Genomic DNA, 18803 nt, shown 5'->3' on the forward strand with positions numbered 1-18803 from the left:
TGGGTGTTACGTAATGACGGGGCACAGGGGTGGGGGTTACCTGATGACAGCGCACATGGAAATTTACATAATGACAGTGCAGATGTGGTATGTTACGTAATGACGGTACCCACACCGGTGTTGCATAATACTTTAAGACATTTTTTTCTTTGTGATTTCTTTTTCTTTCAAGGCGTTACTTTTTCAGGGAACTTATATATTCTAATGATTTTTGTCCCCATTAGGATTCGAAACGGTCATTTCCATCCAATAGAACTGCGCTCTAGACAGCTGGATCAGAAATCTTGTTATACTATTATGATTCAGGTAAAAGATTCTACAAAATAACCAATTCAACACGCGTAGAATTCCCATGTTCCACTTACTAAAATGATTATGTTATTGATTAAATGTTTCCTATGACTACAATAATTGAGATGCTGAAGGGAAAATTGATTACTAGAGTTCGGTTCTATTTAAAGTACACCTGATTGCTAAGTAATGCTTTTGAAGGGGTTATTATAAACCCAGATAAAGCGATTCTTCACTTCTTAGCGATATGATCCTATCATTTTGGAGGGTCCTTCTTAGAGAATTTCTAGATATGTTTTCAAGGAGAATGATATAAACTTTTTCAGAACATAAGAAAATACTCCATCTTAGAGATTGTTTAGAAGTATTTTCTTAGAGAATGATCTATGTTTGCTCAAAACACCGGAAAATAGGGGCAAAAGACAATTGACTTTCTTTCGTTTTTTCATTTATGCATCTGTGTTCTTTTTTTCTTGGTATCATTTTCTCTCCATTCCCAGTATGTGACCTTCAATGGCTGCCCCATCAGCTAGTGACTTATTACAGTGGAGTAAGGGGGGGAAGGGTCTAGCAACCAATCCGAGAGAGGGTGGGTTGTTATCAGAGATAAATTTACTCCAAATTAAGAGCTCTTTCTGAGGTGTTTTAATGGAAAAGCTACGTTTTTTAGCGAAGGCTCTGCATTTTCATACTACTGTGACAATATGCGGCTGACCCATCCTCTAGCAAGCAATTTAAACCCCACTCCCCCTAATATCAGATTCCACCGGAAGCCTAGAAGCCAATTTCAATGGGACCCTACGAGCAATCCCAATGGTGCCCCCATAACATCCAATTCCACCAGGGGCCTAAAAACCAATTCCAATGGGGCCCTTGCGAGTAATTTCAGCGGGACCCCTAACATTCAATTCCACCGGGGCCCTAACAACCAACTCTTCTGGGGGATGGCAGGTTTCAGTGCCAGCGCATATATAGAACGATTCGTTTCTCTTTTTGGGGCAACCGGAAACGGTGATAGAAAGGAATACTTTTTTTTATCTAGAATTGAATCTACCGACACGGTAAAAAGCGTTTGATCGATTTTGACCAGTCACAGTGCAGAGGTACTGAAAGACCAAGAGAAGTACTTTGATGACCGAAAGATGGCAAAGTGGTTGTGCAGGCTATGGGATGACGACCATACATTTAATACTCAAACATGACCCTAACTTTATTGGCTTGCGAATCACTCGATACGACAACATGAACCAAGTTGGAAGTTCGCTAGGACCTATAACATACTTAAAATCGTATATTTAATCCAAACAATCAAGAAATCGCTCAATATACCCTTAACCAGTGTTGTACATGGCAAGGTTTGAGAATTTGGCTACGTCCATCTAAGGACCCACGAAGAATTAGAAACGCACTTTGTGACGCTCAAGACACACTCCTCTCCCAACATACACAAAGAACCACCAGTTCTTCTCCATAATAGCTGAAGCTCTATTATATACAATTGTACACAATTTTTTCAAGCTTCAACCGAACCATCTACTCATATCAAGCGTTAAAATTAATGTCTTTGCTGCCTTTTTTTTGTAGGACCACCCATACCTTTAAAAACGAATGCGCTACCATACGGCATTACTGTCTCTGAAACTGGGATTCAATATGAGCAAAGTTCTTTGAATCAATTGACTATCTAAAAATTTTCAAACAATAATTTTTTGGCCTTTCTTTGGCTAGAATTGTTGTTTTCCACCACAAAATGATTATAAACAATGCTTCGCTGGGGGACAGACTTTTAGCTAAAATAAATGTCTATGTTAACCGTTTACTACCTGCTCCTTTAAAAACCAATGCACCACCGTACGGCATTACTGCCTCTGAAACTGGAGGCTCAGTCTGCGTATATTTTTTCGGTAATTCTAAATCCGTTGACTATCTCAGAATTTTCACACAATAGCTTTTTGGCCTTCTTTTGCCTAAAATTGTTGTTTTGCATCACGAAATGACTGAAAACGCCGCTTTGCTGTGGTACAATCTTTTTGGCTTATATAAGTTTCTATGTTAACCGTTTATTTTGAAGCACTACCTGAACCTATAGAAGCCAATGTACCACCGTTCGGCATCACTGCCTCTGAAACTGGAGGCTCAATGCAAGTAAAGTTTTTTCGATAATTCTAAATCAATTGACTATCTGAGAATTTTCACACAATAGCTTTTTGGCATTCTTTTAGCTGTAATCGTTATTTCTCACCACGAATTGACTAAAATGCCACTTCGCTGTGGGACAATCTTTTCGGACAAAATAAATATCTATTTTAACTGTTTATTTTGTTCGACTACCTGCACCTTTAGAAACTAATGTGCCACCATACAGTGTTACTGCCCCTCTGTCACCCCTTGTCGTTCTTAAGACATTATTTGATTTTTTTTAATAAAGTGATATCCAATTCCGCTTCCCCCGCTTCTGACCCCGGTTACAACGGTTCCACCTTCGGTTCTGCTGGGTTCCATCCCAGTTCATCGATTACTGTCCCCACTATGCCCCTTGGATCCCAACTCCAAATCTGGCTCCGGTTGCGTCAGTTCCGGATTCCCACTTTTGCACTCCAATTCTACAGTTCCGCTCCAAGTACTATTGATTCCAAGGTTTTGTATCCAGAAGCCTCCGTGGTTATCTATGGCTGAACGACACCTTCTACCAAGCATTATCATACATATGACATTTTTTTGAGCATTTTCATGCAAAAATATTCAACCATAGGAATCAACCATTTAAACTTAATAAAAAAATCCCTATTATCGTTTCTTCTGATGAATCCTAGCATTTGAGACAAGCGTAGCACAATGTACCACTCCCGATGGCAGCTTTCTGGCACAAGTTATCACACATCAGGGTTTTCAACTTTTTCCCCTCAAATAAATTTAGAAACTAAAAATAACCATTGTTTTCGTTTGAAATTTTTGTGTGCTGATTTTTCTTTATGAAACTTGTTGAATGCTGATTTTTCTCTCAGTGAAACTTGTTGCATGTTGATTTTTCTCTTCGTCAAGCTTGTATATTGATTTTGCTCGTGGAACTTATTGTGTACTGATTCTGTTCAAGGAAATTGTTGCGCACTGATTTCGTTCGTGAAACTTGTTGCGTGCTGATTTTTGTTCGTGAAGCTTGTTGCATGTTAACTTTTCCTATCATGAAACTTGTTCATTGGTTTTTATCCTCATTAAACAGATTTTGTCCATGGAATTTGTTGCATGCTGATTTTTATTCGTGGAACTTGTTGCGTGTGAATTTTTGTTCGTGAAAGCTTTTGCATGTTGATTTTCCTCTCCGTAAAACGTGAACATCGATTTTCCTACTCTTGCCACTGATTTTGTTCATGAAACTTTTAGTGTGCTGATTTTGTCCGTGAAGCTTGTTGCAAGGTGATTTTTGTTCGTGAAAATTGTTACATATTGGTTTTTCTCTTCGTGAAACTTGTACATTGATTTTTCTCTTCTTGAAACACATTTTGTTCATGAAACTTGTTGCGTGTTGAAATTTCGTTCATAGAACATTTTGCGTGCTGATTTCCGTTCTTAATTTTCTTGAATTATGATTTTTTCTCTTATCGAAACTTGTACATTGATTGTTCTCCTCGTGAGATTGATTTTGTTCATGGTCCTTTTAACGTGTTGATTTTCTGTTCATATAACTTATTGCGTGCTGATATTTTTTGTTCGTGAAACTTCGTGCATATATATTTTACTAATTCTGAAACTTGTAACTGATTTTTCTTCACTGATTTTGTTCATGAAACTTTTAGTGTGCTGATTTTTCTTCGTGGAACTTATTGCGTACAGATTGTTGTTCGTGAAACTTGTTGCAGGCTGATTTTTCTCTTCGTAACACTTGTACAATGATTTCTCTCCTCGTGAAACGAATTTGTTATGGAACTTGTTGCGTGCTGATTTTTGTTCGTGGAACTTGTTGTGTGCTGATTTTTGCTCGTGAAACCAGTTGAATGTTCATTTTTCCCTTTGTGAAACTTATGCGTTGATTTTTCTCATCGTGAAACTGATTTGGTTCATTGAACTTGCTGTATGCTGATATTTGTTCATGAAACTTGTTACGAGCTGATTTTTGTTCGTGAAACTTATTTCATGTTGATTTTTCTCTTCGTAAAACTTGTACATAGTTTTCACCTTGTGAAACTTATTTTGTTCATTGAAGTCATTGCATGCTATTTTTTTTGTTCGTGGAACTTGCTGCGTCTTGATTTTTGTTCGTGAAATTTGTTTAAAGTGGATTTTTCTCTAAGTGAAACTTGTAGATTGATTTTTTTCCTGTCGAAACTGATTTTGTTCATGGAACTCGTTGCGTGCCAATTTTTTTGTGGAAACTATTGCGTGCTGATTATTTCCGTGAAACTTGTTATTTGTTGATTTTTCTCTGCGTGAAACTTGTAAATTAATTTTCTCTCCTTGTGAAACCAATTTTGTTAGTGAAACTTGTTTCGCGTTGATTATTGTTCTTGGAACCTGCTGCGTTCTGATTTTTGTTTGTGAAACATATTGCATGTTGGTTTTTTTCTTCTGGACGCTTGTACATTGATATTCTCTCCTCGTGGAACTAATTTTGTCAGTGAAATTTGTTCCGTGTTGTTTATTGTTCCTGGAACCTGTTGCGTGGTGATTTTTCATCGTAGAGCTTGTTGCATGTATGTTTTTACTCATCGTGAAACTTGTAGATGGAATTTCTCTCCGCGCATAAACTGATTTTGTTAATGGAACTTGTTGTATGTTGATTATTGTCTCTGGAACATGTTGCGTTCTGATTTTTGTTCGTGAAACATGTTGCATGTTCATTTTTTGTTCGTGAAACTTCCATATTGATTTTTCTTCTCGTGAAACTGTAATTAATCGTGAAACTTGTACATTATTTCTCTCCTCACGAAACTAATTTTGTTCATGGAACCTAGTGCGTGCTGATTTTATTCGTGGAACAAGTTGGGTGCTGTTTTTTGTTCGTGTCAGTAGTTGCATGTTTTTTTCTCATCGTGAAACTTATTTTGTTCATAGAACTTGTTGCATACTGATTTTTGTTCATGGAACTTGTTGTGTGCTGATTTTTATGTGTGAAAAAGGTTGCATGTTGCTTCTTCTGTTCATAAAATTTTCTACATTGATTTTTCACCTCGTGAAACTTATTTTCTGCATTGAACTCGTTGTGTCCGGATTTTTGTTCGCGAGACTTGTTATATGTTGACTTTTCTCTTCATGAAACTTATACACTGATTTTTTCGTCCTCTTGAAACTGATTTTGTTCAAGGAGATTGTTACATGCTGATTTTTGCTCGTGGAACTTGTTGAATGCTAATTTGTGCTCTAAAAACTTGTTGCATGTTGATTTTTCTCTTTGTGAAACGTGTACTTTGATTTTTCGCAAAGTAAAACTAATTTTATTCATGAAACTTGTCACAGGCTTATTTTTGTTCGTGGAACTTGTTGCGAGCTAATTGTTTATTCGTGAAACTTGTACATTGATTTTCCCCTCGTGAAACTGATTTTGTTAATGGAACTTGACTTCATCTAACATAACTTGGCCAAAAAGACTGTCCCACAGAAAAGCGAGGTTTTCAAGCAGTTCTTGTTGGAAACAACAATTCTAGCCAAAAAAAGTCCATAAAGCTATTGTTTAAAAACTCTAAGATGGTCAATTGACTTAGAATTACCGATAAAAGTATATGCACATGAGCCTCTTGTTTCAGAGGCAGTAATGCCTTGCGGTGGTACATTGGTTTCTAAAGGTACAGGTAGTCCTACAAATTGAAAGGGTTAAAACAGACATTAATCTAGCCAAAAAGACTTTCCCACAGTAAAGTCGCGTTTTCAGTCATTTCCCAGCGCATAACAACAATTCTAGCCAAAAGAAGGCCAAAAAGCTTTTTTTATGAAAATTCTGATATAGTCAATTGATTCGAAAAACCATACTCATATTAAACTCCAGTGTCAGAGGCAGCAATGTCGTATGGTAGCGCATTGGTTTTTAAAGGTATGGGATGTCCTACAAAGTAAACGGTAACACAGAAATTAATTTTAACGCTTCATATGATTAGATAATTCAGATGAAGCTTGAAAAAATTGTCAAAAAGGGCTTTTCTAATTCTTGGTGGGTCTTCAGGTGAACGTAGCCAAATTTTCAAGCATCGCCTTGTACAACACTAGTCAAGGGTATATAGAGAGATTTCTTGATTGTTTGCATTCAACGTGTGATTTTACGTACGTTATAGGTCCTTGCGAACTTCCAACTTGGTTCATGTTGCAGTATCGAGTGAATTGAAAGCCATTAAGTAAGGGTCATGTATGATTATCAATTTTCTGATCCTCATCCCATAGCCTGCTCAATCACTTTGTCATGTTTTGGTCATCAAAGTACATCTTTTGGTCTTTCAGCACCTCTACACCGTCATGAATGGTCAAAAATCAATCAAGAGCTTTTTACCGTGTCGGTAGATTCAATTCTGGTTAGAATAAGCATCCCTTTCTATCATCGTTTCCGGTTGCCTCAAAAAGAGAAACGAAACTTTTTTGATAAGCGCTGGCACTGAAATTAGCCATCTCCCGGTGGAATTGGTTGCTAGGGACCCGATGGAATTGGATGTTAGGGGGCCTGCTGGAATTGCTAGGTAGGTCCCCATTGGAATTGGCTTTCTAGGCCCCCGGTGGAATTGGATGTTCGGAGGGATGTGAATGATCGCTAGGGGATGACTCAGCCACAAATTATCACTTAGGCGTGAATATGCATAGCCATGACTAAAAGGAATGTAGCATTTCCATTAAAACATCTAAGAAATAGCTTTTAATTTGGCTTAAATTTACCTCTAATAACAACCCCCACTCCGGAATTGGTTGCTAGGCCTCCCATTGGAATTACTCACTAGGGGCTGGGCTAACCATTGAATGTCACAGGCTGGGAATGGAGAGAAAATAATTCCAAGAAAAAAAGAACAAAATACAAAACTAAGTCACATTTTTTGTGCCCCCATTTCCCTATATTTTGAGCAAACGTAGATCGTTCTCCAAGAAAACAGGTCTAAACACTCTCTAAGAAGGAGTATTTTCTTGTGTCTTGAACAAGTTTATATCATTCTGAATGAAAACATCTCTAGAAATTCTCTAAGAAGGACCCTCCAAAATTCTAAGATCATAACGATAAGAAGTGAAGAATCGTTTGTCTTGGTTTATAATACCTTTCTAAGGCATCACTGAGCAAGCAGTTGCGCTTCACATATAACCAAACTCAAGCAATCTTGTTTCCCCTCTGCATCTCAATTATCGCAGTTATAGGAAACACGTAATCAATAGCGTAATCATTCTAGTGAGTGGGACCTGGGGATTATCCACTTGTGGAATTGGCTATTTTATAGAATTTATTACCTGAATCATAATATTAGAAATAGATTGATGGTGCAGCTGTCTAGGGCGCAGTTCCACTGGACGAAGATGACCCTTTCGAATCCTAATGAATACAAAAATCATCAGAATATAAATCTTCCTTGAAAAAAAACACTTTGAAAAAAAGAAATCCCGAAGAAAAAAATCTCGTAAACTATTATGTAACACCGATTTGTGCACGGTCATTACGTAACATCCCTCTTGTCTGTTGTCATTATGTAACATTCTACCTGTGCACTGTCATTACGTAACACCCATATGTGTGCCCCATCTTTATGTAACATCCACATGTAAGATTGCGTCACATCCCACGTGCGCAACACCATTACGTAAAACCCCACGTGTTCACCGCCATTACTTAACACCCAAGTGTGCGCTGTAATTACGTAACACCCACTTGTGCACCGTCATTACGTAGCATCCACGCGTGTGCCCACCTTAGTTGCGAGCGGATCTTTTACCACGGGCCCATGAAGTCTAGCTTGTCACGCAAGAATACGTCACTCTCAATAAACATTCTAAGTCACGTAAGATTGCGTAACCCTCAACTTCAATTACGTAACATGCACCTGTTGATTGTCGTCGGAGTGACGGGATAGGAATACGTTTAAAACAAGGGCTGTCGTGGAATCCATGGATATTTGTGTCGTGGATTCCATGAATCTACATCTCTTAGAAAACATCCCCTATGATTTAACATGCAACTGTTGGCTGTCGTTGGAATGACGGTATAGGGCTCTCGCAAAAATCAAGGCTCCCGTGGAATCCAGAGATAGGGCTCCTGCGAAAGTGCCTATGGCGTCACTACTAGAATCTACTGTTCCAGAAGTATTTTTCAGTATTAAAAAGAAAATTGTATTGTGTTTATTTTAAAAGCTGATTTTACTACCAAGGGCGAACTTTTTAAGATTGTCACAAACTTTCTAATATAATCACATTCCGTAAACCCGTTATTCTTCAACGTTATTGATCCTAGTAAAAATGTGGATTCCAGAAAGCATAACGAAACTGTCAAAATAAACCTTTTTCTTACCTTGATTCCAATCCCATCTATATCAGTATAAAAGCCATCTTTTCCATCAGACTTAAAAGAGCCACCAAGCATTCCTTCTATTTTCTTATAGGCAGATATTGTGCCAGTTATAGCAAATAATTCATTCCATTTACAACCAGTGAAAAAATAGAATTTTTAAATCTTCCTTGGACCTTTTCTTCTTTTGGGCCTTTATTGTAGGATACAGAAAACGCGACTCTGGTTTTACTTTAACCACTTTTTACAGTTTATGTCATGTTTGCCCCCTTAGAGAAGTAATTCTGTGATAAACGGAAAGAATTGTGTTCCAGTCTCATACCTGGCTACGCAGAACATGATTCAGACGGTTCCGCACAATCTGGTACGGAATACGCCTTCATTTATTTTTCTTTATTAGTGCCTTTTTCTAGTGTTTGTTTCCTTTACCTGTTCTTTTCTTTGTATGAATCCTTTTGTGATTATTTATCTTTAAACTGGATGATTAAAGTCATTCATCCATTCCGTAAACTCGTTATTCTTCAATGCTCCTGATGCTAGTCAAGACGCGGTTCCCAGAAAGCCTAACAAAACTATCAAAATAAACCTCTTTCTTACCTTGATTTCAATCCCGTCTATATCAATATAATAGCCATCTTTTCCATCAGACTTTAAAGAACCGTCAAGTATTTGTTCCATTTTCTTAGAGACAGATATTGTACCATTTATAGCAAATAATTCATTCCAAAAATACTCTGGTAGAGTTAAAGGCAGAGCAGAAGGGCAGTGGTGTTTCAAAGCGGCGTCAATTACACCTTCTTCATTACAAAATTTCAAAACCTCAAGTTTTTTCAGTAAAGTTTCTTTCAGCTCTACACTAAGGTTCTTTGAACTAACAGCTTCAGCTAATTCTTCCTCTTTAGCTTCTGATAGGGGGATCGTTAATAATGCCAAAATTGTTCCATATATGGCATTCTTATTCCATTCTTTTGCAAATTCTTTGAAAGTGCTATTTTCTTTTTCAAGATTGTAACCAAATTTGGAAAGCGTTGCATTGTATGTTTGCCAATACAGCCCTATAACTGACGATAAATTACTTCTCAGGAAATCAGTCGGTGCATTGACAAATAAGTAATGCAGCAGGTCGTATGACGGATGACCAAGGCCTATGGACTGCCAGCGAGATGATATTAACTTGCTAGCCTGAAATCAAATATACTAACTTAATATTAACGTAATTATTAAATATGACAAAATTAGGCGTGGGAGAGAGAGAGAGAGAGAGAGAGAGAGAGAGAGAGAGAGAGAGAGAGAGAGAGAGAGAGAGAGAGAGAGAGAGAGAGAGAGAGAGAGAGAGAGAGGGAGAGAGAGAGAGAGAGAGAGAGAGAGACTTTTATTTTAAAAACGACTTTCACAGCGCGTGGCACCGAATTAGCGTTTTACATCAGGTGTTACAGTCAAATAAAACTTGTCAAATAAAAAAAAGGGGAAAAACACAGACACACAGTGTCATAAAGACACTTGTCAGATTAAAAAAACAATCATCAACTAAAAAACTGAGTCAATACACCAAATCAACAATACTTCCATGCAACAAATTCACTGATTAATAATGTTCACACATGCAGGAATAAAAATCTTCCTGTATCTCTCGTGGATTTGTGGGAGAGGTATGTGTGAGAACTTTCTGGGAATTGGGTCTTATAGGTCGGGATCTTAAAGGTTGAAAGGGTGGGGGAATAAATCTTGGAAACGGGGGTTTGTCATGGCTTTATTGCCAAACCGGGTGCACAGGAGGGTTCTCTCTGATAGGGTGGTGAACTGGAAATGCTTAAGAAGAGAGTGATATGGGAGCTACCTTGACCATAGATAATTCTTAATGCTCGCTTCTGGACTAACTCAATTGAATAAGATTGGGAAGTAGTTAACCAAAAATGCCCAACCGGACAAGAATATTCAAGAAGAGGGCGAATGAAACTTATACAAATTCTTAAAAGGTGGAATGCAGCGCAAGAAAACTCGAAGAAAAATTTAAGCGTAGAAAGTGCCAAATTAGCTTGCTTTGTGATGTTAGTAACGTGGACCTCCCACTTCAGATCACTCGAGATAGTGATACCAAGGAGATTGCCTGAGAGGACGAGGAGTTTTCTAGGAAATAGATATCAGGACATTAACAGAATCTGATTCGAAAATATGTTAAACAAAAACATGCGTATCAAAGTTTACATCACTAAAAAATATTCTGAAGGGCGTTCTTCCTTTGTAGCTCATAGCTGAAGCTTCTTATGGGTGGTAAAACAACCATACGGTGAGAAAATAAGACAATAATATAAATAAGACAATAATATATAAGAAATAAGTGTATGAAACATATACTATAGTTGATGCATAATTTTGTTTAATATTTAAAAATTAACAAGAAACAGCTAGCCCCCTTGTTCCCAATGAACCCTCCTATTTGCTCAATTTGGTTTGGAAGTCTAGAAAGGTAAAACCATTTAAATGTTTTTTGAATGGAGTTTGAAAGAGTTGAAGAGAAACATTCTTTAATCTAACCCTGGTTCTGCTAATTATCTAAGTCAAGTAACTGCCTGACTAAAACATTGATCACACAGAAATAAAAAGGGATTCAAATGTTCTTCATTAAGTCAGTTACAAAATGAAATTTAGCAAAAATCTCAGTGAGCGAAGCCATATAATAAGATATTTAACATTCAAACTTTTGGCACGTTATCATCGATATGTATCGAAATTGATATCTTACAAACACGTTTACATATTAAATCCAAACTGAAAAAGTTATAAATATTTTATACATAAACTATTCAATATGTTTTACATATATTTAATTTATTTTTAATAATTTAATGTAAAATAAATTCAAATCATTTGAGAAGTTAAGCAAATTTACCTTGGTGTCTTTGCGCTTGAAGAGGATATTTGAAATTTGAAGGTCTCCAAACAATATAGTTTGTAATGAATTTTCATCATCATTCGGTTTGATAGTCACGATCTCTGTAGCGTATGGAAGAAGAATGGTAAGCTTATCAGCAACATCTGACATTCCAAGATGGCGGATCAACTTAATACGGTTGGGGAGAACCTGAAAGTAATACTTTGAATTTCAGTATAACCAATAGCGAACCTAAATATAGATTTTTCCATTTCCCTGTTCATTTCCACATAATAGATAACAATTCTTTCTGTTGCAAGGAAAATCACATACTTACTAGGAGCCTTTATTAGTTTGCTCTGTTTGGGTGTCATTTTGCACGAGAAAAATCACGTATTCTGAGGAAAACATTGTGTAGAGATAAAAATTATCTTTCTAAAAATGAAATAATCAAATCTTATTTCTCTTTACTGAATATTTTTTCGATTTCCCATGGAGTCTGACGACATACCTGATCAAGTAGGTTCATTTTTGTCAGAGATACTAACCAACAGCCATTAGCAACAGTTCCCGTTAGAGTCAAACTCATTACATATTAAACAGGTATGAAAGTATCTACGTCTTTTCATAGGTTGCTATGAAGAATGTAAAATTTAGATGCCGTTTTTTGGAAGCCCATAGATCGATGTGCCATCAACTAACAAACGGGAATGCACTGGTCCAAACGACTGACAGATTGAACAACTGATCCTCGATCTAGGGTAATTTGGACAAGGCAATCAATAATATTTACGAAAGTGACAATTCGTTTCGAACTTACATCACAGATATCTTCTGAATTTCCAAATAGCTCTTCACAAGTAAAGAGATATAAGAACTAGTTTATCGTCACCTTAAATATTCTACAACAAATTTACCCAAGGCAATAAACGAGAGATCTCGTTCAAGTTTCATATGCGCTATTCCATTAATTGTACATACTTATTATGCCGTGTCTCTTGATGCTTCTGGTTATTTTTTTTATAGAAATACATTCTAAGCTTTGCATAAACAAAAACTTACTCAACTATGTAAATATTATTTATTCATTATTTTCATCTTGTAGTTCAGATTTCGTACTTGTGAATCAAGTGGCATAATTTCTTATACATACTTCCGTTTTGGCATCAATTTTATGACTAATTTCTTCATAAAAATACTCGTAGAAGCCTCAAATAATTACTTCGTGGACTTATGTTCAATTTTCCAACCTTTTCTCACTTGTCATTTTTTTTCAAAACACATTTTTTTATTTTTGGTTACTACAGACTGTGGTTAGTTCTTTACTAGGTTGCAGCTACCGCTATAACCATGATAATCTTAGATTAGAAAAAATTTAAATATAATCAAATAGACGACAAAATTAGATGAAAAATCTGAGATAGTCCTTTTGCTTAGAATATCGTGCCCTCCAGGTCAAAATAACCACCTAGAGCTCTTCGGGTAATAACTCTAAATTATGTAAATTACCCATTGTTCAAGATAGTCTTTAGATGAGGTCTTAGTTGTTTCAGATAGGATTTTGTTGTCCAATCAGCTTGGATTTCTTAGGTATCATTCATGCCCAAGAATTCTCAGAGTTCTCCTAGAGGATGCTCGTGATACGACTCGCAAACAAGAATAATTCAAAAAACGTTGTGTACGCCCAATTTTTCAAAATACGTCATCTGCAGTATATCGGGAACGGCTTGGGGGATTGCTTTGAAACTTTCAAAGAGTGTGGGGTAGGAAAGGTTGACCTAAAAATTGAATTTTGGGGTGGGAGGGGAATTAAAAGATACTACGAGCCTCCAGGTTATTAAAATACCCCATCTGCAATATCTTTGGAAAGACTTGTAAGATGCAGGGGAAACTTTCAGATAATGATAAGAGGGATGGTCTGTAATTGTTTTCTATCTGATCTACCTAAATTTTTTTGCACTATAAATCCCTATGCAACTCTATGATAGCAAGGTCAATACAAAAAAAAACGCTATGTGCTGCTAGGATATTGAAAAGAAATATCTGCAATATCTCGAAAAGCTTGTGGGACCACGTTAAGCCTACCAGGGAGTATGAAGGGGGGGATTTCAGCCTACAAGGAGGGAGAGAATGAGGGAACGGTTTTGTCTCCATTCCACGTGAACGTCTTTGCAGTATCGAATTTATAATGTATTCACGGTTAATCAACGAGGCAAATTAAATGACATATTGTGTTGTCACACCGTATAAATAGCATTTCTGCAATAACATTTGAAAGGGAGGGGGGGGGATCGATTTGAAGCTTTTAGGTTGTTCTAATTTTGGTTTTTCGTGTTGATGTAAAATGATCAGGAAATTCAAATTTTGTGTTTACTAGATGGGGGATGAGAGGAACAGAAGTTTCTTGGCTTCGACCGCCAAAACGATTTTATAGTAAAAGTTCCTCTTGAACTTAGAATACATTCATCCTGAATAAGTGAGGTTAAGCAAAAGTCACTAAATGTGCTCTGCTTATCATGATATTGTGTATGGGGCTCGATTTGTACTTCCATGGAGCGCTGGGGAAGGGACCGATTTCATATCCAATTTTGACTTAGGACACAGGTCAGAAGGGGGAGATACAATATTTTACCGAATTATTAAATAATTTATTATCAAATTATTTATTAACTAGAATTTTAATAATTTATCTTATTTTATTAGATATAGCATCATAAAAAAAACTTACCTTCATTAGATCGTTCAAAAAGCCATCACTTCTTGTTGTTAGCCATTCTTGTTCCTTAGGGAGGATGTTTTTAGTCCTAATGTAAGCTGAGGCAGCTGCATGATAAACGGCAATGGCGTTAACGATCTGTTCGATATTTTGATTGGTTGATTCAGCATCTTCTTCCGATGTTTTCACATCGTTTAGTACAATAAGAGCTTCCTCGGGTTGTTCGTTTCTACCAAAGGATATATTCAAATAACTTTCTACTAAGTCTCCCAGTTCAAAAAGTGACAAGTCATAGAAAATAGCGGAATATATGAATCATAGATAATAGGAAAAATCTATCCAAATATAACATTAAAATGAAATAGTTTAGCTGTTTCATGTAGTTACTAAATCTCAGTTATATCCGGTTTAATGCCCAAAATGGCATCAAGAACGTTCATGCCGTCCTAAAAAATATAAAATTTTGAATTGCGTCAGTTGTATCAACTGTAGTAAAAAAGACAGAGTTAGAAGTTATGCTACTTCAATTAGAGTATCAACCAATTTATGTAATTATAGATAATTTTCGAAATCGGGAACGCTTCGTTTAGAAATTAGATTGACCAAGTCAAAAAGAAAGGTTCATATCTGCGTTTGAATTTTAACTTACAAATTGTCTTGAGGAGAATGTCCTTCAGGTCATTTTCGAATGAACCAGCCAAAATACAGACTCACTTCTCGGTATATGCTACCTAACCAAACTCGCTTTTTTGACAGCTTTGGTCTTTGGCCCCGCGAGGCCTTAGCTTCATTCACACCTCTCTTGTATGGAAGTACACAGAGATGTGCCAAAGACAGATTTCATGCACAATTAAAAAAGATAACTGATGTACAAAACAATAAAAGTTATCATTTCGTAGACCTATAGGATTACATAAAAAACGATTTTTCGGTTTTTCGTCGTTTTTCACCACAAGCTTTACTCGCTAGAGCCAGAAACTTGGGCCTTCGATCCTCAGAAACGTCCTTCAGTTCCTTGGCGTCAGATATGGGCCTTCGTCTCTCGCACATCGCTTTAAAAATACGTTGTTGTTTTTTAGGGGGGGGGGGATTCCAATGTCTATATCTTTGGCATTTTGACGAAGTTTTCATTGAATTTTTTTCAATATTCATTGCCATTTTCTTTAATGGTTTAAAATTATTTACTCTGTGTTTGCAATAACTCTTCGCGTGAATTCAGTGTCAGGTGTAATTCTGGATGGCAGAGCTCAAGAATAGCGTAGCTTACGGAAAAAAGTGCGTGTTTCTCATCTTTTTATTCGCCACTAAGTTTTAACTCTGGTATAAGGTGGATTTTTTGCAAAGGAACTTTTTATGGGTAATATTTTGGGCATTTTTGCCAAAGATTTTATTAATTTTTTCTCTAGTCTTTACAGTTAACTTTCTTTATGGTTTTAAAATGGCTAATGCAGAGTTCGCATTATATTTGCAGTACATGATATTTGCCAAACTCTAAGCGATTTAAAACTTATGGTCTTCTTTCCAGGGCCCTCCCTCAAAAGGGTATTGCTGATGAAAGAAATGATGTGCAAATGCTACTCTCTGTTTTGCTAGAATATATATTCAAAAAATTCATAATGATCGGCACCTTAGCTTAGGAGTAAATCATACACAGAGATATATGCATGTAAACAAATAAATATAGAAACGTAGTAAAATTGACTTCCAAACAAAAGCCTAGTGTTCAATAAGAAGCAAATTCATCATGTTCCTGGAACTAATACTTGATGTTAGAGAGTACCCTTGCAAAATAAAGAGTCAATCAAGAGCTTCGATGCTTTAGTATAAAAAAAAAACAACAAAAACATTAGAATAGTGGACTTGGTAAAATGGACTTTTAAAGATAGCAGTGTTACTAACATGATGTAATAACATTTGTTTTATATTTAAAGACATGATTGTAGACATAATTTACCCTTTATATGATTTTCCATAGAATATCTTTGGTACAGGGATATAAATATCCTCATGTTGCTCCTTCTGTTTGATCAAATTGTAAATTCCTGGTAATATGTCCCGATAGAACATCAGCTCTCTTTCCTCTAAGGTGGGCATTTGTGACTCATTGCCACTCTTCCTATTTATGGGAATTATCTATAAAAAATATTTGATTTAAGGTAATACATTTAGGTAATATATAATAGCACTCGGTCAAACGAAATAAGTTGCGCGACGTTTAATGTCACACTTGAAAGAATGATACTACTAATGCCAAAACAAAAATCGTCAAATTTTAGTGATGGCAATCACAAATTTAGTTTCAAAATAATAATAAAAATTATCCGAAGATTTTAGGGCTTGTTTCATTTCATGGCAGTGAAACATTAATGCAAACCATTTTTTTGTTTGCTGCAATTAATTAAAGCGGAGAAAAACACCCTAGATTACTTCAGACACAAAAATGGTCCTATTTCTTTTTTTCAGATCTCATTATTAAGATTAATAATTATACAGTACGGTAGTGCTCTGATGGGGATAACTCCTACCCGCCTCCTATTTTCCAATTTATTCTTTGATGGTCTAATAAAGCCCTTAGATCCTGTGGCAAAAAAGAATCTGCATATATTCTACCCACCTAAATAATAACGGATTACTTAATAGAATTTTTTTAGTTATATTCCGTCTCGTAATATTAAATATTTTTGCCAAAAAATACTTCGCAAAAATAAAAAAAAACCTCTCCAATGGTGAAATCCGAAGTAAAAAAAAATAGACAGTTGATCACCACCACTTGTTAGGAATCATTCACTAGTTCCATCTCCACATCCTCAAGGTTATAATATATTGTTTCGTATCTTGCTTTTGTTCGGTTATAATCTTTAGAGGATGGTGTTTCGGAGCTTTCGATATTTCACACTTATCAAATCTAATGGTGAGACTATGACGCTTCAAAGGCTACAGCTTATAGAACATGGTCCCTAAAAGGGATAAAGAGAACAGGAGAGAAATAGACGATTTTATAAATGGTGGGAAACTCCCTTGTGATTCTGACATAATTCTTACTTTAAAAAAAACTGAGAATTAAAAAGGGGGAAATAATTGTCTTAGTATCTTGCTTAAGATAAACAATTTTTCATGCAAAAAGACTGCAAGTTCTAGCAAAAAATATGAAACAAACTAGAATTGATTTTTCCAGATTCGGTCCCAAAATGTTGTATGAAAATAAACAAGCTTTCATGAAAAAATGTTTCCCTGAAAGAAAGGGCCAGCAATGAATTTCATATACTTAACTCCTTGTTAGAAAAATATATAAGTCCTATGTTGGAGAAGAGAATTGGAACCTTCTACTGTCCAATCACGAAGTTCAAACTTTTCTTGAAAGTTTTGGAGCTTGATCATATTATGCATTTTTTAGCAGTGTTTTAGAAGGAATCATACACATAATTGTACCTCGACGTAATTATCCTACATTAGCTATAATTGTGTTTAGGTGACAGAAATTAAATCTATGATACGAATTCAAACTCTCTCCAAATTTCAGAAAGAGGAATAAAATGCACAATTTTTTTTTAACTAAATGGTAAAAGACTCAAAAATAACTGTCCCATAGTCTTTAATGCAATAGCTCTTTGTTAACACAAAGTTAAAGTATGCACACTTTATTGAGGTTGGGATTATCAAAAGACCGTATATACCTACACAAGAAACTACACTCCTTTGAGTTACTTTCGCCTGACTATTCTTCAATAGAAATCTTCAATACTGTTCACATTTTATATATCATTAATGGTAGGTTTAACTAGTGATTTTTAATTTTTTCTTTACCGCACTTTGCCTTCCCAGCATCAAAGCCTTCTCAGCTTTCCTAGTATAGAGAATGGTTGCCAGGTATTCGGCTGAAAATATAACCCAAACTGGCTAACACTAAACCAAAAATAGCCCAGAGTAGCCCAAAAATAGCGAACGCCATTATAACTCTTACGACCTATGATAGCGCTGTTATTAATAAAACAAGGAAGAAATACAAACGGCATATCAGATAACCTATACATAGGTACAGGTCAAAAGCAAAATTGAGCTCTGTGAACGAACAAAAATACAAACCCCCTTCACGTGTGTCGTCATTAAATTGATTAGTGCTTGACTGAAAGCAAATATTATATGAAGGCCAACAGGCAAATTGTCATCCCCAAAAGCCTGGATTTTGGACCATTCCACCATGCTAAACAAAATGGCTATTTAAAAATTCTGATTGTACAATCTTGGGAAAAAGAAGAGTGGTTGCCCTCCATTCCTCTTTGTCATTTGAAAAGAACAATAGAATTTTCAATTCCCGTTCGAATGGGCCCTCCCCCGATCTCCCATGACCTTTGGTTTGACATGATTACCCTTGGAAAAACAAACAGTTTTTCCATATATATATATATATATATATATATATATATATATATATATATATATATATATATATATATATATATATATATATA

At 35.9% G+C, this 18803-nt stretch overlaps 1 protein-coding gene across 4 annotated transcripts in view; it reads right to left on the reverse strand.

Moving 5' to 3' along the window:
* Positions 1 to 18803, reverse strand: part of LOC136034604 (uncharacterized) — a 130378-nt gene that overhangs the window by 93573 nt on the left and 18002 nt on the right. For all 4 annotated transcript variants that reach the window (XM_065715879.1, XM_065715878.1, XM_065715881.1 and 1 more), the window contains exons 3-6: positions 16289 to 16467; positions 14347 to 14563; positions 11637 to 11828; positions 9344 to 9928 (exon numbers count right to left, since the gene is read on the reverse strand). In XM_065715879.1, coding sequence (XP_065571951.1) covers positions 9344 to 9928; positions 11637 to 11828; positions 14347 to 14563; positions 16289 to 16467 — 1173 coding nt within the window. The remainder of the gene's footprint in view (positions 1 to 9343; positions 9929 to 11636; positions 11829 to 14346; positions 14564 to 16288; positions 16468 to 18803) is intronic.

Source organism: Artemia franciscana, chromosome 13 (assembly GCF_032884065.1).
Source record: "Artemia franciscana chromosome 13, ASM3288406v1, whole genome shotgun sequence".
Taxonomy (NCBI): domain Eukaryota; kingdom Metazoa; phylum Arthropoda; class Branchiopoda; order Anostraca; family Artemiidae; genus Artemia; species Artemia franciscana.